A 22,273-nucleotide genomic window follows, 5' to 3' on the forward strand; every position below is an offset into this window, starting at 1 on the left:
AGCCGGATCAGGAGAAGATATCTAGGATATGCTGAACTCGCTTCGTAGTATACCCCTCTGATGCTTTTGATAAGTAACTGTTTACTAACCCTAAACTTAGGAGTCATCGGGCAACAGAGGGCGGGAAAACTCATTAGATTTTCTATTTTCAAGGTTTTATTTCAAATTTAGCTACTATTTTTGTCTATTTGTTTTTTTGGATAAGACAGATGTTGTCAAGCTTTCCACTAGAAAGGATAACTTACATATTAAAGGGTAAACAGCATATTTTTGAGAACATATGGAAACCTTTCATCAATTATGTTAAGGATTTAGAATTAATAGATGATCAAGTGAATGACTAAATTATGTGGACATTGCAGTTTCAAAGCATGTTGAATCTTTCTTTTTTTTCACTAGGTGCTTTTCACATTCTGTATTTAATGTATTAATATACTCCAATTTGTAAAGATTACCATCTATTGTAACAGGAGAAGTGTTCTTGTATTATTATTATTATTATTATTATTATTATTATTATTATTATTATTATTATTACTATTTTGTTTTGTTTGTTTGTTTGTTTGTTTTTTTTTGGGGGGGGGGGGGGGGTTGTTTTGTTTTTGTTATGTCTTGTTTTTTTTTACTATAATAGGTAAAATGTACTATTTTTAGGTAACTTGAAAAAAAAAAAACATTCTGGAAGACATATCCCGACCCACACTTTTGGAACCCCTGCCCTAAATAAATGTTGTGTAAACTGGCAATGCACAGATCCTGAGAAAAGATGGCATCACAGCCCTATTTGCACCACAAATTGGACATTGAACATTGTGCACAAGGGTATTTAGCATCTTCTTATGCAAGCAGCAATTGTCAACAGTGTTCTTTACAATTTGTACAAAGGGATGAATTCAGAACATTTGAGTGTGATACACTAATTCGCCCATACACCGTAGTATGATCATAAAGTATAGCTAGGTTTTCTCTCTGAACATGCAGTTAAAGTTAACAACAAAGAGCAGACGTAAACAAACTAGTAGCCTGTCATCTTGCCGCATACACTACATACATAAAAATACAATACATATAACGACAAAGTTAATGGAGTGGTATCAATGTTTTCCAAACTGTCTCCATGAAAACGGACATAAGATTTAAAAAAAATCTCTACCTCTGAAGGTGTTTCCCAAAACTTCAGTTTTCTGTGATATAAAACTGTCAAATACAAGGTTTTATTTCCTATAAAAACAACATGATATGTTGAATTTTTTGACTCCCAGGAGTCATCACTAAGTTGCTGCTACTGCTTCTTGCTAATGCATTATTACAGGTTTCTCCAAATGTGTCTTACTGCACTGAATACAGCACTAGCATTATTGTCTTAAAAAGTAAAAGGTAAACGTCTGAATCTTGTTGAAGATGTTGAGCCCAATATTGAAGATCCAACCCAAACCATGACTTTCCATCCACCAGTTCATATTACATTTATAGTAATCTAGGCTTAAAGACTGATGAAGTTCAATTTTAAGCATCACCCTCAATACATAGAATAGAATACAAAAAGGCCTCTTCTGTCTTAAGATACCAAAATATTAGCTTCCTTGAAATGTACAAAACTGATCTACCACTCTAAACTGGAAGTATTAAATATGTGGATTAACCAGAAGCAGATCTGTGAAAGCACCACAAAGCCAGAAATGAAAAAAACATCAAAGGCATGACTCAACATAATGTAACATTGGATCAGCATGTTCCCAGCATGAGTCACTTGCTTCGTGTGGTGTCTCTCTCCTTATTCTGTTGTCTTCATCTGTTTTTTTCCTTTGACATTTTTAGCAGTGAGACTTTTCGTATCCACTATTCTGCTCCCGAAGCTCATAGGACACTCCAAGTTTCTCTTTACTTTTAGGTAGCACTTAAAATCTGCTCTACCACAATATTTGAGAGGACTGAGACATTCACTGAAGCACCCACACTCACACTTACAAACACTACGATGACGCCCCACCATTATCCTGCTAATGTGGAGCCTCAGTGTGGCCTAATCATAGAGAGGCAAGGGTGACTTCTATCTTTGGCATCTGTGTCAGGGATAAAGGTACAATTGATCTCGTCGTCTGGACAACAAGCACAGCTCTTAGTGTTATTTCTCATCACTGTGAAGATGTTGACTTGTAAGAGTGATGCAGGACTTTCATGTTTCTGCATCTTTTTCTTACAGAGTTGATCAGCTGAAGGAGTAAAGGGTTCTGTTGGGATCTTTTTCAGAATATTTGTACTACCATATCATTCATTTATATATGTAATCCCTAAGATTCTAATCGTAGTGGTGTTATCCAAATGCTTTTTTTCCCCAGTCTCTTTCTGGTATATTAATCTAAGAAAAAGGATGCTTTAGCTAGCAATGAAAAGAGAAAGCTCTACGTAAGGCGAGGGCTGACTATGCTAGATTCATACGGGTGACTCACAGGTAAGAGATTCCTTCCCCCATCCAAAGACAAAGTAGTAGGAGGTAATAGGCACGAAGCTGTAAATCACATCTACTTAAAAAAAGATCCAATCCATAATCTGGAAGAACACCAAGTGAGTCAAAACAAACACCCACGATGTTACATGCCCAGCAGGTACATTCTATATAGACCATTCCTAATGCCAGAATGCTAAAGTCTCTTAGAATGATATGGATGTTACTGTATAGGAAGCAACGGTGGAGCATTAGGTCTTAAGATTGTTCTCTGTTCCTGCTTTTGCATCTACAGCGGCACTGAATGATTCTGGAATGGGTTTATGTTACAGAATTACACGCATAACAAATTACTAAAAGCATTACTAGTAGACACGCAATGCTGGTTTGGTGCGTCAGCTGTGCATGCCCTCAAAAACGAATGCAATGCAGACGTGAGGTGCAGTACTGCCTTGAACTCATCATCAACATACTGTGTGAGTAGCCTCCTCGATTGTTGCCATGTCTGTTGTTTGCATCCTTTTAATAGTCTTTAAATAGTGTATTTCACTGTGCTCTGAGGTTTGTCACGGGTTGCACACGCCTCACTCACCACTGTGAACTCTACGTCAAAGCTGACTGGCCATCTCTGAGTGTGCGCAGGCATACACATTGGCTACGTCTAATTTATAAATGTCTTCTTGGCTTGGTCCCAATGTATTTATGTGTTTACCTACAAAGATCAAAAAGCCACTATGCCTTGCGCTCCTGCGACACTTTACAAATGTGTGTTCCCCGTGGCGGACAGAGTTCGGTAAGAGAGCGTTCAGTTTTGCTGCTCCTACTGCTTGGAATAAACTTCAGAAGGACTATCTCACTGGACACCTTTAGGTCCATCTTAAATGAAAGACAGACCCCAGAACAGTGCCTGTGATTCTAAATGCTGTTTTGTAATCACAAATTGCACTTAAATTGAAAATAAGTTGCACTTTTAAATTATTGTTTTCTTCTACATACTGTCTGTGTATATGTTCCATTTTGTTGAGTTGTGCTATTTATTTTGATGTGTGCTGCTGACCTCTTGGCCAGGTCGCCCTTGTAAATGAGGTCTTTATCTCAATGGGACTTATCTGGTTAAATAAAGGTTAAATAAAATAATTTTAAAAATCCCATACATGCCCTACTTACGTATATACAGCACAAGCTTCACGAGCTGCCCTCTGGAGGAATCCTCCAACAACACATGTAGTGCATAGTCAAGTTAGCATTGCACAGCTGAATGTGTCCGTGAACGCAAGGCTAAATACTCACTACACACTCTATATACGCCCCTTGTGGACCCCACTGGTTTTACCCTGAACATGTGTCCTGTTTTCTGCCAAAAATTCTCATTCTGCTGAATATAAAGTGAAACGTATCACTCACTGTGAATTATGGGGCGTTCACACAAAATGCGAATAAAATCATTTGCACAAATAAATTACATGTAGAGTCAATGTGAAAACAATATATGCGAGTAGTGGTCTGCTGGCATGAATGATGAGATTTCATTTGCATGGATGAAGCAAATTATATGCATGAAAAATGTGTAAAAGTTGAAAAATTCAAACTCCAGCAAATCTATCGCACCACTATAGCCAATCAGCGTGCCTCCAGTTAAGTATGGTGTGATTTTTGGACCAGAAAAGTTTCATTCACCGGGAATATATAGGACAAATTGATACATCTCTGTGCTGCTTCCCCGAACTTTGGGACACTACCTTCTTTGTATGGGATCAGGAAGAAACAGTCGCTCACTGTAAGGAAAGTGAGTGAGGAGTTCAGATATCTGGTAAGTTGTGAAAAACTTTGTCCGTCACTTGAATCTAGCTATTGGTTGTACTAGTAAGTTAGCTCTGCCCCCTTTAGCATAAACAGCTTCCCTATTCAATGCACTAGAGCTCAACCTTGTTTGACAACAACAGACTTGTGTGGCATGGGAGCCTCACCCCTCATGAAAATTTGCATCTTGGGCACTCGTGTACATGCAATTTTTTGATTTCAGCGAGTCATTCGCTCAATTAAGCAAGTAATCACAAAACATGTTCGAGTTTGTATTCTCGTGAATAGTGTGGTCATTTGAGTCTGGTCCGAAGCGCAGTTTTGAAGCCAATCATTGGCGGGGGCCATATTGGAAGTGCTGAACTCCATCTAACTTCTGTCGAGCTAGTGTGAGGTAAAGTGGCGGGCTTTGAGCCTCTTAGCCAACTGCCACAGTGTCCTGGCCCTTCAATCAAGTCAGCTGTGCCTCTCATAATGGAAAACTCGTCTTCGAAATTGCGGCATTAAAAAAAATTCAACCCCCCTACAGTGTGTGCCGATCAAGAGATGAGCTATCCAGACTACACTCATTTTTTGTACCAGGCTGAAAACATGTTTATTTCTGCTGTAAAGATCGTCTGTTTTGAATTGTTGTGTATTTGGTTTCCAGTACTTCTGGAGACAGTGTTGGAGCCATGAAGGGACTTCAAGTGTTTATATTATGTTATTTTGAGGTTTAGGGTAGGATATTGTTTGTATACTTTTTGTGGTGTTATTTATGGTGATTGTTTACAATATAGTTTATTGTGGGATTAGTTAATTAGGTTATTTACGGGTCATGTGTTAGGGGCGGGGATACCAAGTTAATTTAGGCCACCTGTGTCCCATTGTTGGAGAGGTAGAGAGAGAGGGGGTGAGCAGGGTCTCCGTACTTTTTGTTGACCGCTTGCTTTGCGCTTGCTTTACGCTTGTTTTTCGCTTAATGAACGCTTATTTATCACTTACTTTTCCTATTTATGTTTGTGCATTTTATTATGAGTTTATCATCCTTTTTTGATAATAAATGGTTAAACTTATTTTTGTGCATTAGTGTTTTTTGCTTTAGCGCGTCTGGCAATAACTCGGCCCAGCGTCAGCCTCTCAGCGGCTTTTGGCTCCTAGTAGTCGCTACAGACAGCCTCAAGTAGACACTTGGAAAAACTGCAGTTTCTAACACTTCCACAGTGGCCTCATTTCTCGTGGCCAGAGGTTGCCGCATGGTGTGAATGTAACATAAGCGGCATTAAATGTTACAATTAAGAAACTGTCGATCTTGTCATTGATATACTTTTTTTTTACGTCATAAAAACACATCACTGTTGATTTCAGTTTGTTTCATTACCAGCTGAAAAGTCCTAACAGGAGCTTTAAGCTGAAAATTGCCATATTAAGACATGCCATGTTGCACAGTAATCAAGTGGACACCTCAAATAAAATCTCTAAAAAGTTTAAATATGTACCTCAAAAGTTGTAGCTTACTTCACCTCACCTGCAAAAGATGGATGTCACTATAAGTTTACTGTGCCCTATGTGCTCTTCTACTTTGCCTTTATTCTGCCTATCAAAAGGTCTTGCATCCAGATAAAGCTCCTGCAGTGATGTGCATTCTCTGTTCCCTCCATTCCTTGGCTTAACAGCTGCATTGTTAAAATGTGTTATATTGTCCCATATGTTTACGGTAAACAGATAATTACTTCAGATGCTAATCCACCTTTTGTCCATATACATAGAGCCATGGGTTTTCCGCTTGGAGCTGAACACTGTCATTTCTCCTTGCTGGTGTGGCAGTGCGTAGTGAATGTGTGCGGTGAGAGTGAGGAGTCGGTAAATGCCAGCTCAGCTGTGGAAAAGGCAGTGGAGTTGTCATTCTGGCAGTAGGTCAACTTTTAATACAAGACTATATTCAAAGTTTGAGGCTTAAGCGAGTATCTGCTACAACATTGCACCTTCATGATCTTTGTCTTCAGCCAGCCTGCATAGACACACACACACACACACACACACACATTCACACTTAGGTTGTCTTATCTCTAGAACACAGAGGCTATTCATGTTAAATACAGAGGTTTGACAAACTGACACTGCAGCGTGTGTGAAACCACAACAAAAAATGTCATGGCAAGACTGAATCACACACACACACACACACACACACACACACACACACACACACACACTAATGAAATGATTATAAGGAAGGTATTTTTGGAACATAATAGTTACCGAAACTCTGACATGCTACACTGAAGAACAATGTACTGTGTGTGTACCAGATTACGAGATCTAGTGTGTGGGAAAAAAAAAAATTCTATATATATATTCTTGTTGAAATTCTTGTACAGTACACCTTTTTGTTTGCTGCTGTAACTCCATGAATTTCCCCGTTGTGGGACGAATAAAGGAGTATCTTATCTTATCAAAGCCGTGTGTGTGTGTGTGTGTGTGTGTGTGTGTGTGTGTGTGTGTGTGTGTGTGTGTGTGTGTGTGTGTGTGTGTGTGTGTGTGTCTTCTCCTGTTCTCTTTTTCCTCCAGGTGTTTCAAACAAAGAGGGATCTGTTTTGACTAAGAGAGCAAGATTAACTTTCTTTGCAGATCATCTGATTTTCATCTACTGAAATCAACAATTTAGTTTCATATTAAGTGACCTGAAACTGCAAATAAATGGAGTGACGCCTGTGAGCTAGTTCAGGCAGACAACTCGAGCTGCAATGCCATACACGTCACATGTCCCACTCTCTTATCCATCATCCAATCCTGCCCTCTGCCTCTCAAATTGGCGGTCTATTTAAACTGGGAAAAATCTCCCATCTCTCCCTCTGCCTGTCTACGACTCTGCTGCTCTGCATGCCATTGCTGATATTTCTTCTATTGTCTTGTGTATTCTCATGTGGTCACCGGCTTACCTTTTGGCTTTGTTGGTCGCGATGTCTCTTGCCGTCTCTGATTCGGAGCTTGAGTCTCGGCTTTCTGGGGAGGATGATGGGTTTATTCCCGAAACCCAGGCTCAGCCTGCCGGGGTTCGCTCCGGGAATGGATCGGATGCGCCACGTGCTCGCCGGAGCTCCCGCAAACAACTTGCTGGTTGGCCCGTGCACCGCATCCTGGGGGAGCTGTACGCCCGTTGCGTCACCGTCCCGGCCGGCCTCAGCCATGAAGAGCTCTTCGATTTTCTGCTGGTCCAGCAGGACTCCGTCGATGCCCCGGAGCTGAGTGCCGGAGGCTCTACGAGCGGCGGTCCTCCCAGGGGTAAAGGTAAAGCCCCAACCAAGAAGCGCGCTGCCCCTCGCCCTGCTTCTCCCGAGCCAAAGTTCAGCGCTCCCTCTAAGAGGCCGATGCGGCCGGATTCCGGTACCTCCGTCGACGCTGCTGTCTTGTCCTCACTTCTTGAAGTGAAGTCAGCGCTGGCCGTCATGAACTCCAGGCTGCACACCTTGGAGACCACCGCTTTTTCCTCAGCTCATCCTGTCAACATCCCGGGTCCTTCTTCCGCGTTTCCAGGTGCACCGGCTCCACCTGTCCCGGTCCTCCCTGCCGACGTCATGCCGCAAAGGTCCCTGGGGACTGCAGTCCCGGCCCCTGCCATGGGTTCCAGGTTTCTGCCCCCTGCTGCTGCCATTTCTGATTCTTTAAGGAGCCACATTCTGGCAGGAATTGACGCTAATTTGGTGAAGATTCTTTTGTGTAGTTCAGAATCCGCTGACAAAAGATTTGTGGATTGCGGGGACTTTTCGGTGGTTCTTAAGGATAGTGATCCGAGACTGTCGAAAACACTTACTCTGGCGGAATTCAATGTGGCCTTCTGCGTGTTTCGAGACACCATCTGTGAAATATATCCTCAACGTAGGGAGGAGCTCGATACCTATTTGGCAATTGTATCGGACCTCGCACTCACCTATGGAGGCTCTCTCTTTTGAGTACCACAAATCTTTTTCTGCTAAAGCTGCCATGTACATCCAGAAGTTCAACCAGAGGCTGGATTGGTCTGTACTCGACCTTGCCCTCATAAGCAGACATTTTACTGGGCATAAAACTCTGGCCTGCTCCATCTGCAGTTCCTTCTCCCACACGACCTCTCTCTGTCCAAGGACTGATTTGCCGCAACTCTCGGCCCCGAAATATCAGGCACATCCTTCTTCTGGCTGTAGGCCATCCTCCGAAGGGTCATGTACCTAATTCTTCAGGATACATGTCTCCCATTTGCAACAAATTCAATGAAAGTGTTTGTACTTTTCCTAATTGTAGATTTATGCATGTGTGTAGTTGGTGTGCGGACAGCCACCCCTGCTCTGTGTGTCCCAGGAGGCTCCGTCCTGCAAAATTGGGGAAATAAATGCGAAACATCCTTCAACTCCAGTAAATGTGCCAGCTCTTTCCAAAGCTCTGTCTAATCACCCCAATAGATGTTTTGTTAACTATCTGATCACTGGTCTAGTTCAGGGATTCCTAGCAGGACTGTGCTGGCTCCCGAAAGTAACCCATGTGTGTAGAAATCTTCAGTCGGCACTTACTGAGCCAGATGTAGTAGATGGGCCTCTGGCAAGGGAAGTTTTGAAGGGCTACATGGTGGGTCCATTCTCAAAATCTCCCTTCTCCAATTTCAGAGTGAGCCCTATAGGTGTTGCAACGAGGAAATATTCTCTCAAAAAACGACTCATTGTAGATCTCTCGGCTCCTCGCGACTCCTCAATCCCGAGTATAAACAGCTTGATTCCCCGTGAACCATTCTCTTTGTATTACGCTTCGGTCGATAACGCTGTGCAGATGATTAAATCTGCGGGGACTGGCGCATGGCTGGGGAAAGCGGATAGTTCAGATGCCTTCAAGGTCGTGCCGCTTCACCCCTCACAATGGCATCTTTTCTGTGTTAAATGGCGTTCAAAGTTCTATTTCTCTGTTAGATTAACCTTTGGTTGTCGTAGTAGCCCTCGCATTTTTGACACCCTATCCGAAGCCCTGTGTTGGATTCTCTATAACACTTGCAAACTCCCCTATGCCTTGCATCTCCTGGATGATTTTCAGGTAGTTGACTTCCCTTCTTCGCCACCCGCCCGCAGCATCTCCACAGTCAGGGACCTCGTTCGTGAGTTAGGTGTGCCTCTTTCGGAGGAGAAAACTGTGGGACCTGCCACGCGCTTGGAGTTTCTGGGCATAACTCTTGACAGCGTGCTCATGCAAGCCTCGCTTCCGCAGGACAAGTTGAGTCGTATTAGAGATGCGATTAGATCTTTGTCTGCCTCTGCCGTTCTCTCTAAGCGGGATCTTCTGTCTCTGTTAGGTCACCTTAACTTCGCTATGCGCATCATCCCTCACGGTCGCTCGTTTATATCTCGCTTGCTGGTGCTAGCTAACTCGGTCCAGAATCTGAAAGACACGGTGGTATTGGATGAGGGCTGCCGTTCAGATTTGCGTTTTTGGTCTTTGCTCTGTGATGAATGGAACGGTATTTCTTTCTTTTACAATGACTTTGTGGAGTCTTCAGATTCTCTCCGATTGTATACCGACGCTGCTCCTTCTGTTGGTTTTGGGGGTTTCTACAATGATGAATGGTTTGCAGATGTCTGGCCAGCTGAAATTCAGTCCCTCGAGGACTCTAAATCCACCACTTTCTATGAGCTTCATGCGACGTTTAACTTGGACATGCATTCTAAATAATTTTATCCTGAGAGCTACCTTTATTCCTGGTCATGCAAATCGCATTGCTGATGCTCTCTCCCGCTTCAAATTTCAGGAGTTCAAAACCATGTGTCCCCAAGCCAAGCCTTCCAGCCTGCCATGCCCTCCTTTCACTCAGATGACACTAGATTGAGTATGTCCAAGCCCCTGCAGGATCTCCTGTCATCAGCTTCCAATTATATGAGACTTGGGTTAGCTAAAAGCACCATCAAAGTTTATGATTCAGCTTGGTTTTTCTTTTCTTCCTTTTGTGCCAGTCTTCTCCTTAGCCCTTTTCCAATAAACATTTCTGTAGTCTGTGCATTTATCGTATTTTCATTTGAATCACGCAATCTTCAAATGCAAAGTATTAAAGCCATGCTAGCAGGGATTCAGTTTCATATTCGATGCCAAGACCCAACATCCCAGAGCCTCCTAGGAAATCCTTCCATTCAGCTGCTCCTCAATGGCCTCAAAAAGGCACGTCCTGCAGGCAATGATAAAAGAATGCCTCTCACCATTTCACTGATGCACAAGTTGGTGTTGAGATTAAGACAAGGCTGTTTTTCACTTTATGTCGATTCTCTGTTAGAAGCAGTTCTCTTAATGGCTTTTTATGGTTTCCTAAGGTGTGGCGAATATACAACAAGGTCTCTCTCCTTTAATCCACAGCATGATCTCACCTTTTCTGATTTGAACATTGAAGAGCACATGTATTCCATATTCTTGAAAAACTCTAAAACTGACAGATCTTGCCAAGGCACTCATGTCATAATTGCTAATACTAATACTACTTTTTGTCCTTTCTTTTCTATGATGAAATATCTGCATCTTCGTCCCCCTACCCAACAATCGTCCCCCCTGTTCATCATCAATGGTCGCAAACCCATCACGAGATCCTGGTTCTTGTCAAAGCTGCGTGTTCTCTGCCTGAGCTGCGGCCTGGAACCCGAACACTATTCCCCTCACTCCCTAAGAATTGGCGCAGCTACAACTGCAGCTCTCCATCTGCCTACCGCGACACTCAAATCCCTGGGTCGTTGGTCATCTTCTGCATATCAACGCTACGTCAGGTTTCACAAAAAAGAGATCCTGTCTGCACAAAGGCTCATGAGTTCCTGTGTCTAATGCTTAATAAATATTGCATCTACTTCGCTGCCTAATTCTGTCTTTGCATATCAGGTGGTTGCTGGGTCATAGTACTTGTCCAATTCGGCGTGCATTAAGTCTGCATTCTCTAGCTTGAATATTCCCTTGCAGCCAGGTGCTCACGGGGAATGGCCACACGGTGGCTGGAGCCAAGGCCTACACATAGTAGCATACCAGATAGTATATTCCTCTAACAGCTGAGGTGCTCTCGGGGAATGGCCACACGGCGGCTGGAGCCAAGGCCTACACATAGTAGCACACCAGATAGTATATTCCCCTAACAGCTGAGGTGCTCACGGGGAATGGCCACACGGCGGCTGGAGCCAAGGCCTACACATAGTAGCACACCAGACAGTATATTCCCCTAACAGCCGAGGTGCTCACGGGGAATGGCCACACGGTGGCTGGAGCCAAGGCCTACACATAGTAGCACACCAGATAGTATATTCCCCTAACAGCCGAGGTGCTCACGGGGAATGGCCACACGGCGGCTGGTGCCAAGGCCTACACATAGTAGATCCCACATCGGCTGCGCCAGGCTTTAAATCTTTTAAGTTTTGGGGGGTGTTTAGTATGTTTTGCTCATCACTCCTCAAGTCTGCATGTAAACTTTCTGCAGGGAGTGATGAGGCCGGAGCCTGGGCGCCAAACATGAATATGTTTTTGCTGCTACAATAAACAATTTAAACGTGAGTTGTCGCAGATGTATACCATGGGGGGGGGGGGGTTCTGAGAATTATTCATTCCAATTGGAACAACCACTAAAATCACAAGCGATTAATGGATAAGGGGTTCCTTTAATTAAACAAAGCTTTTTCATAGAAAAGTTCTTCTAATAAGAACAAGGGCAAAGGGGAAAAACGCAGAAGGCATTTTTTGATGCTGAGGCAACCAAACAATGCTGAGAACATTCAAGAGATCCACTCAGTCACTCAAAGGGAGAGCTAATAAGTCAGCAGTAGGAACTGGAGTCCAGGAGTATATATACGCTCCCAGCACCTGCTCTAAATCAGGAGCAATCAGGCACACACACCTGACCCTGCACCCTGATGATTACCTCACAGAACTCTGAGAACAGCCAGATTGACCACCCATCACACCATGCTACAAATTAAATTTGTGCAAAATGTTCATGAAAATGAATAAAAATGTTTACATTAACAAAAAAAGTTTTGCCCATCATGTTAATGACGTACATGACGTCAAGCCGGTAAGTCGGGAACCATATTCTTGCCGAGTTTCCGAGTTAATGTCCCGACTTGAGCAGGTGTTCACATGCGTCTTCCATCTTGGAAACTAATTTTTCCTATGTATCTGACACCCCCTGAATGCAGCACATTTTTAACAGTGAGTACAGCGAGTGTAACAAACTTAAAAATGCTCCCCTGTGCCTTCTTAGAACAAAATCAAGAGAGGAAGCTTTTAAAAGCTTTTAATTCATTGCCAGTGTATATCAAAGCAGGAATTTTGGAGAACAAGACAATCTTAGATAACTAAAAGCAGTCACACGTATAAGATATTGTTTGAAATTTGTAATAGTCTAGTAGTAAAGTAATTGTGTCACAGCATGTCTGCCTGTGTGATAGATTGCTGTGAAAATAATCTGTTGTATGTGTGTATGTTTGTGTGTCTTTTCCTCTGGACTCATCTGCTTGTTAAATCAAGAGTGAATATTTAAGCGACAGTCTAGACTGTTTGGGCGACTGAGGCTCAGTTTCCACTCCACTGATGTAAAAATCAGACTGCCGCTGAGCCGACAGGAAAGAGCCGTTCATTTCAGGGTGACATATTTAATCTTACATGAACAAGCTCACTGAGCATTCAGGTCAGTACAATAAAATTGCCTTTGTGCCTGCTCAGTGTCACAGAACATTATATTTTCTGCAGTGTACAATACTGAAAAGAAGATGAATAGTCAAGTCTTCGTGTTTGCCAATGAAAGTTTGCAGCTGAGACATTTAATATAGTGAAATACTGATGGGACTGTAATCACCAGATAATGCAGACGAGAAATTTCAGCCCAAAATAAAGCTCTAAATAAAATTAATGAAAAATATTTTTTGTCTAAATATCAGTGGGAGTGAAATTTATAAAAATATGTAGTTGAGGTGAAGACTACAGGCAGAGCATGGGTGGCACAAGAAATACCTGTTACAAAACAACAGGGGCAGCTGAAGAAATGTTGTGTATAAAGATAAAAACTTGGGACCTGAATATAGATTTGAAAGATGAGAGATCTGGTAAAAGTAGCTAAGTGTTATTGAAGGTAAAATACAAACAAATGAAATGTAGATCAAGGAGAAAGAGATAAATAAAGAAGAGTTTCAGGACCAGGGATGAGATGGGGAATGAAAAAGATACTAAAATAATAACTTCTGTTTCGTTATGCACTACGTAATGCACTGACACCCAATTCTGCATCAAAGTGTTTCTGGATCAAAGCTTTCTCACTCACTGGTAAGTATTAGCTCTTCCTTGCTCTTTGTGTAAATGAAAGTCAATGAATTATTCAAACACACAGTGAGCATGTAGAAATTCAACATGTCATCTGCTCATTTGTGCTGATGGTCATCCAACATTGTTTCAGGTTTAGCACAAGACGTTAGCTTGGCTAATAATGGGCTTATATCAATCACTCACAAACACGATAAACAAAAGTTGCCTAAGTCTTCCTTTTAGAATCTATTTTCTTCCAGTCTTTAAATTAAGCATCTTTTTGTAGACTGAGCAGCTGGCTGAGGTGTAGCAGCCCCTCCAATGAATGACAGTACTGTAGAAAAAGGAGAGAGAACATTGGCACAGACTGTGTGATCTTTGATCATTTATACATCAACTGTGTATGCTATTGTGGCTATTTGTAAGGCAGCCTAACGTTTAAAGATTGCATTTATTATTATTGTTTACGACTCCAAACCTTACTTGTGCTACAGTATGACACATCACTAACTGGCGTATATTTACAGATTAACCCATAGGTTCATGTTGCCTTCATGGAACCTGATTGAATTCTTATTTTCAGTCATTTTAGAATGTATCTAAAATGATTTACAAATTAACCCATTGCTTCATGTTGCCTTCAAGGAACCTGATTGAAGTCTTGTTTTCAGTCATTTTAGAATGTATCTAAAATGATTTACAGATTAACCCATTGCTTCATGTTGCCTTCAAGGAACCTGATTGAAGTCTTGTTTTCAGTCATTTTAGAATGTATCTGAAATGCGTAAATTCAGCCATCTCTTCTTCTTCACATGGATATCTGAAAATAAATACTAATGAATGTCCTTTTAGAGTCTGATCTGTTAAAAACAGTGATACAGCATCAACAATTAGCAGCCATCAGCTTTTTTTCTCAAAAAATATTTTTACTTTCCTCAAAAATGATACAAACTTTGTGGGATTTCTAAGTCGTATTTGACAATAACGTGCAAACGTGGTGGCAGGAGGTGACAGGATTGGTTGTTTGGTATTACACAACTTATCCAGACACACACCTACAGTCCCCATGGAAGGTCTCGTTATCAGCATATCATCAGCTCCCCTTGCAGTCACCAAGACCTCATTTTGTCATGCAGTTTCATTTCATCTTGAGGTGCTTGACATTTTCTGGCCTTGGCTTCCTCTGCCTCTTTGATACTTTATATTTTTTTACATCAATATGACATCCTGTCTTTCTGTGTTCAAGATTTTTTTATATAAGCCTCACACTTCAGTCTCCTAAACTGACAAAATATTACTATCTAGGAAAACATCTGCAGAAAAATGTTGACTCCACATATATATATCCAAGTGTGTTAAGAGAAAATGTATGAACTGATTGTATTTAGAATTGAGCAACGCTATGAATCAAAAACATGGAGGGAACAGAGTATTTTCAGTTTTCAGTACTTTTTTCATATTCCCAATCAAGCTGGTCTGTTATGATTGAGGTGATGGGGTTTTAGGGTGAGATATTCTTTAAGAGAATCAATACCTGCTAAAGATTATCAACAAAAACACCAAATAACTTATTCTTGTTAAGCGTAATGATAATATATTTATTTTGATTAGTTATCAGTAACTCTCCTTTACTTTGGTCTTCACAGATAAAACTATGAGCTGAACTAAAAAAGGAAACCGCATCTACACACATTAAAGGTTTCATTACTTGTCATGGGACACCCTTGTTTAGTTTTTGTATTTTCCTTGCTGTGTATTTTTTGTAGCACTTGTCTTGTGTTGTCTTGTTTTATATCTGTTTGTATTAGTATCCTTATTTAGCTTAGGAGTTTCAGTAATTATTTCTAATGTTATACTGTCAGATTTTACCAGTGTGTTTTGGTATTCCTTGTGGGTGAAGATTTTCCTTTTATATCTTGTTGTTCTTACTACTAGTGTGTCTAGTCTTGTTTAACTTCCTGTCTTTGTCTGTGTTCTCTCCCTTGTGATTGTGTGCCAAGTAGTTCCACCTGTGTCTCATTGTCTCACCTGTGTCTTATTGCCCCTGTCAGTATTCAGTCTCTGGCTGTTTTCGAAACCGCCTACCATACTAGCAGTATGTACTGATTTGGCCAAAATTCAGTATGTCGTACTTAGTATGTGAAAAAGAGCAAAATCTGCAGTGAGCCAAAACTCCCCGGATGTCTTACTGATTCAGGAAAATTTCACAGTATGCATCGTACCAGTCTGCCTCGCGTACTGTTTCCCACAATGCACAGCGCTCGTCCCGCTTTTTATTGTTTCTTATTTTTTGACAAGAGGAACTCAGTTTTTAGGTGCTGTGAAAATTATTAAATTACATATAAACCACCTCTTAACTATTGAAATTATAAGTCATGCTAAAGAAGCAGTTTCTCTATCAGCTTGGCCGTTGTTTACTTCTGCTTTCCGAAACCTGAAATGGTAACACTGTAAAATGATTGAACAGGAACGGGCAGCTTGTTAAGTAGTATACTTCATCAGAATAGCATGTCTGGCTATACTCTTCTACTTTGGCAGTTCCCTTTGGCATTTAAAAGCATTCATGTCTTATGAAAAAAGTCTAATTAAATGTGGGCCATAGATTGCACAGCCAAAGCAAGTGAGCACAACTTTTTGACTTGGCTGTTGCTGAGCAGATTCCCCTGCATACTATTCTGGTCCTCTCCTACCAGTCATGAATTTTTGATAGGGAGACCCATCAAGTCTCACTGCATTATGATGGAGAGAAATCCACTGTACTGGGATCAGCTTAAAACCTCCTAAGTCCTTTTTCATGTTTGTATTTTACCAACAAGCTATTTGTGGCTTGAAAACATAATGAATGTAATTTTTAAAACTGAAGTTTGCTGAAAAAAAAAAGTTGGTAGTGCTTAATTGTGATTATTTCATGTGAAAAAAAGTTTGAGAAAAAATGTCTGACAGCTGTACCTCCACTGACAGCCATTCAGAAGTAGACAGTCCTCTTAACCATTGACTTGTGACTATTTCTGTATCAGACACCCACGCATGCTCAATTTTAAAGAGTTTTAGCGCATGCTCAGCTGAGAGGGGGTGTCTTGCCAAGTAGTAGGCAGAAAAGTTATCTTTAGTTTTTGAATATATGAGCAAAATAAGTGACAACACAGCACATTTAAACCTGCAATGATATCACAAACGGGGGATCCTCATGAAGGCCACTTTGGAAAACACCAGTGGGAGCAACCTAACATGGTCATCAGTCCGAAAAATTCCACCCACAGTGCAGTGGTTTTCAATGTTGCCTTCAACATTTAATGATTTGACTTTTCTTGTTTGCTGGCTTTGACTCTTTGCCTGAACTACTACTTAACCTACTTAAAACGGTTTTGGTCAATGATGTTATATCTTTTGTTAGATTTGAGCTAGTTCTAATACAGATGGTTGTTTTGGGGTCGGCACCATCACTCTGCCATTGCCCATGTTGATACCACGTATCCCCAACAGGGTACCATCTCTGGTTACACCTTTTTTCGTTTGAATTGGCACAATTAAACCAATCACCCAGACCTTTGGGGCGACACTGGTCTAAATCTTGTTAACCCTTGTGTGGTGTTCGGGTCACAGTTAGACAAGGTGAAAGGAACTTCTGTAAGTATTTTAATGTCCAAAGATTTACTCCAAGAAAGTTCTCAGACATCCTTAATAATCTGCAATGCATATATAACCGTTATTACTTTCGTTTGTGTGTATGCATTTGTGTGTGTGTTGCCGCAAAGACCTCTGCTTCCTGCATTCTGTCATAGCTGAGCGGAGCAGTAGCACGTGGGAGCATGATTCCTTGTGACTGCTCTGCCTGTGGCATCCTTTCAGCATTTCACTGCCAGATACTTAACCACTCTCCATATGAACTGTGTGTGTATATCTGTGTGCACAGACTGTATTACACAGCATGTTGTATTATACAGCATTTTGAGGTGACAGAGCAATCTACCATCTGTGAGCTCTTACAGATAATTATATGTATGGTGTGAGGTTGTTCAATAGCTCATAAAAATGTGTCTATGTACTCATGTGGCAGAAGGTTGTTAAAAAGGGAAGACAGCAGAGTGCAAAAAGAACATATAGAACGAAAGAAAAAAGAGAGCAACTTAAGCACATTTGATTTATAGAGCCTTATTTTAACAATCTAACATGCATCGTCTAAAGCACATGGCACACTCTGAGTTGTCCCAGTACATTTAGCTATTTAAGCGCCACATCTAGGCACTTAGTAAGGCACAAGGCTAGAAGATGTTGTATTAAGTCCGATGGTTACTCAAAGGTGTGTTTTGGGCTGAAAATGAATCAAACCAATCAGTGCGTCTGCTTTCATTCCCTTTTTGAACCAGATGGGTCTGAAGGCAGTTAGGTTACTTTTTGTACTGTGGATTTCAGTCTTTTCACTCAAAAATACTGGACCTGAGTTGACGTCTACAACCACAGTCCATTTACAATAAAAAAAAAGAACGTTTTAAATGTATCTGATTGTGGTGAGTCTCAGTTTCACAGTAAGTAGTAAGTTACACTGAGGTTTCTGTACTAAACTGAAATATCAAGATGATGACTTCACAGCCTGTAATTATCGTAAAGGTACCTTAGGAGTGCGAGTACACATAAACAGGACATATAACAGCACAGTATGACAAGTGTAACATTTTTATCCTTGTAAGTCACAAAGTTGATTCCACAGGTCTTTCAATTGGCCAAATATGTGACCAAAAAATTATTAAGCGCAACCCTGCCCTCACAAAGTCCTTGAGTCTGAAGGCAACACCCATGCCTTTTTCCTCCAAGGTCTGTACTTAGGGAGAATTCATGGTTTACCTATTCCAGGTTAGTTGCCAGTTAGCAGATTTTGTTAGCTAAGCAGAACCAGACAAGCTTTTTCACCTTTTTTGGTTGCTTCCTGGAGATGCTAAACCCGTAAACCAGCAAATTTGTAATCTACAGCCAGGGGTCCAAAAAAATGGTGGAGACAGCTACAATTAAAATCCCTCCAAGTTTTTTTTCAACTTTAACAATACAAGAGGTGCAATCACTTCTAGTGTTAAACCTACAAGGTATAATCAGCAAGATCTGCAGCATACCTATGGGTTACAGAGCCTGGTGACTTTCAGCTGAGGGTGTAGCTGTCAAGCTTCAACTTTGCTGTGGTGTGGTGCACATTTAGCAACCAGTCATGATCAGAGACTAACATGTGGCATGGTGGACTATTCAAAAGCAAAATATATTTCCACTATGAGTTGGAAAGAGCCAAACTACAATTTAAAAACTGAATATTATACTAACATTTAGATTTGGTTTGCTTTTTATTTTTAGCTTTTGGAAAGTCTGCTACAAAAATATGAATCTGCTGAAGGTCAAAATATTATTAAGTCAAAAAGTTTAATATAAAGTTGATTACTCTAAAATGTAAGACTTGCAGTTTGTACTAGACTCACACAAAAGTCTAACTGACCACATTTCACTCTGCTCAACTCTACCACTGTCTCATTCTGGACTCTGCACTGGGACAGCCAGTAATTACATGGTGAAACATGATGACATCCAAAATCACAAACCACAATGGAGTCTTTGTAAAGGATAGTCAGATCAAGCTACAACTGAGCCATAGTTTACTGTGACTGACAAAGGGCAAACACACTCCAACAGTTAAAGGTGACATATCATGCAAAATTGACTTTTTAATGGTTCTTTACCTGAAATATGTGTCCCTGGCATGTCTACAAACCCCCCGAGAATGAAAAAAATCCATTCTGCTCCTGTTTTGATTTCTACACCTTTCTGTAAATGTGTGTGAAACGAGCCGTTTCAGACTTCCGTGTTTTTGTTACGTAACAACAATATCCGGTCTGTCACGGAGTCAGAGCTCAGAGCTTGTTCAGCCCATAGACTGTATAAAATAATACTGAATCCCTCTCCCGTTTTTCATTACCTGCACAAATGTGTGCTAACAAGGAGCTTAGGAGGGAGGCATGCTAGTTGTAGGCTGTCTTAATAAACACAAATGTCGGTTTTACTCCCCACGTCTGCAGATTTGAAGATCTAGTGGATGATTTGTATTTGTCATGGATAAGTGCTAGCGCTAATTAGCATAGCCACATAGCTACATGTTCATAGCTGTAGCTGTAGCTGTGTACCAAGACACACGTCGACATACTGACAAATAAAACAACAAGAAACACTAAATCTGTGACCAATCCTTCATAAAACGTCCTGCTGCCTTTCTGGCAGAGGTCGGTTTTAATCCCCACGTCTGCAGATTTGAAGATCTAGTGGATGATTTTTATTTATCATGGATAAGTGCTAGCGCTAGTTAGCATAGCCACATAGCTACATGTTCGTAGCTGTGTACCAAGACACACGTCTACATACTGATAAATAAAACAACAAGAAACACTAAATCTGTGACCAATGGTTCAGAAAGGTCCTGCTACAGGCGCCTCTCCGTCAGGATCAGATTCAGAGGGTTGAAGTAACGCGATCTCTGAGCAGCCGTGTATATTCAGCCAACATGTAAACATTAGATCAACGTGCTGGAGAGCCGAGGCACATCCACTTCCGGAGGGGGCGTGGTCAGAGGGAAAACAGAGTGTTCTGAGGAGGACTGAAGAAAAGGACTTTTCAGGCATGCCAAAATCTGTTTTCAAAGTGTTTTTTTGAGCATAAACTTTAAAGACATGTTTTGGGGACCTCTTAGACCAATATATATTGATGAAAAAAGAATGATATGTCACCTTTAAAATGGAGGAACAGGCTGCAAATCCAGAAACTCATGCTACAGTCCAACACCAATGCAACTGGAGTTCTGACAAAGGAAGGATGGCAAAGACACAATAAGGAAAGGGGGGAGGATTGAGAGGGATGTTTGGCATCAGTTTGTAGCCCATATTCTGACCCGTACCGAGCCTTGGTGGGTTCAGCCAAAGGATTCAGGAGCCAAACCAAACAAGAAAACCACAGTACCTCTTTTTCTCATTGTCGAACTGTGCCCAGCTGGTTTCATGGACTGTATTGGTAACGGCTTTGTCTTTCCCATGTGCCTCTTACTCTAACCCTAAACTCCTGGTGGTCTGAGCCCTGTACTCACAGCTTGACAGAGTTAATTAGTACTGCTAGCTGCACACCAAAGACCTGTAGCTAACTGAAGCTATACCTAACAGCTGTTACTAAAGCAAAGCTATCAGAAAATCACAATACATAACTCCACTTCAGTTGTGTGGATTTTGTACATGTTATGAAGATGTGTTTTTCACAGTGGTTGCTGGTGCATTAACCTCAGAAAAAGCATCATCTGGTATGTGGTCTGGCAATAAATATATTAATTTCTTCATCTCTCTCTTTTTGCCTGTCAGTAATGTGGTTGTTCAACTAACACCTCAAACAGACCTGGTGTACTTATGCTTGTAAATATGCATCTTTTGTCTTTTTTTCTGCATTTGTTTTCTGTGTTTGTGTTTAAGACTTTGCATGGCTTTAGAGTTGCAATGTGTTTGCTGTTGGTGTTGTTGCATTTTTGTTTTTATTTGTTTGTAGTTTATCTGCTTCATTTCTAAAGATAGATTAGAGAACTCAGATCAACAACAATGGTACTAAAATGTTACTCTCTTGCTACACGACAATAAATTTGAGATGTAAAAACAAGATATTTTTCATTTCATTCATTGGGGCTGCTGTGGCTCAGTGGTATAGTCGGTCATCTCTTAATTGAACGGCAGCTCCTGCAGTCACATGCCGAAGTGTCCTTGGGCAAGACATTGAACCACAAAGTATGAATGTGTATGAGTATATTAGCTAATACTGATGGTCCCTTACTATAGCAGCCTTTGCCACCAGTGTGTGAATGGGTGAATGAATGATGGTTTGTATGTGAAAAAAACAAGTTCCAAAAGTGCAACAATATGTACATTACATAATTTTAATTTGTTCAAATGTTTTGTCTGTCTTGCTTTCCTTTTTTGTCCCAGCTGAATCCCTACTTCGGTTTTTGTCTCCCTCTGTCTCTCTGTTATCTGTCTGTCTGCTCATGTTGTGAAACCAAGTCAAGGCTGACAACTCCTGCTTTGACTGAAACAACATCAACAAAGTATAATTGTATGTGTGTTTCCATGTTTTCAGGGCTGGGGATTTTTGACCTGTTTCATTGGGATTTTTCAGCTTGTAAACTTACCATCTGTTTATGACTCATTAGTAGAATACAGTACGGCATTTAGATTAGGAAATGTTTAATTGGGGACTTCTAGCATAGGAGGCTCTACTTAAGCCTGATTTATACTTCTGCATTGACCCTACGCAGCAGTGGTCTACGCGGACATGAACACTACATACTTGTGCGTGTTGTGCAGCAATAACCCGAAACACTTGAGGGCAGTTGTCTCTATGATAGTTGGGTTGCCTGTTTCCGGCCTGCAACGTTCTCTGTTTACTCTTTCACAGCCATTCCAAGCAAATTAAGTTAATTTACAGCTGAAACACTTTGCTGTTTATCATACAGCAATGATTACAGGGATAAAGAGGATAGAGAGGAGACGTCAGAGGAGATTAAATACAAGGCAGATCTTGTGAAGATCTCATGAAGATCTTGCAGTATTTTAAGTACGGACTGTTCTGAGCAGTTAACACACAAATTCAGAGATTACTGCTTGATATGCATACCCAGCCATTTGAACATTTGCCCACGTTTAGTATTGACTTTGAACATAGTTACTATATATTTAGTTTTGAAATTTTATAAAGCATAATACCCCCTTCTTA

At 41.0% G+C, this 22,273-nt stretch overlaps 1 protein-coding gene across 1 annotated transcript; it reads left to right on the forward strand.

Annotated features, from left to right (window-relative positions):
* The first annotated feature begins 8,824 nt into the window (after positions 1-8,824).
* On the forward strand, positions 8,825-9,916 carry LOC117832365. The gene has a single exon (XM_034711455.1). It carries the CDS (start codon positions 8,825-8,827, stop codon positions 9,914-9,916), a length of 1,092 nt encoding a protein of 363 aa, XP_034567346.1.
* Positions 9,917-22,273: the final 12,357 nt, after the last annotated feature.

The sequence above is a fragment of the Notolabrus celidotus genome, chromosome 20 (assembly GCF_009762535.1).
Source record: "Notolabrus celidotus isolate fNotCel1 chromosome 20, fNotCel1.pri, whole genome shotgun sequence".
In the NCBI taxonomy this organism is placed as follows: Eukaryota; Metazoa; Chordata; class Actinopteri; order Labriformes; family Labridae; genus Notolabrus; species Notolabrus celidotus.

What these genes read in the sequence shown, in the direction of transcription:
- LOC117832365 (XM_034711455.1), top strand. Translation starts at nt 8,825, where the DNA reads ATGGTGGGTCCATTCTCAAAATCTCCCTTCTCCAATTTCAGAGTGAGC.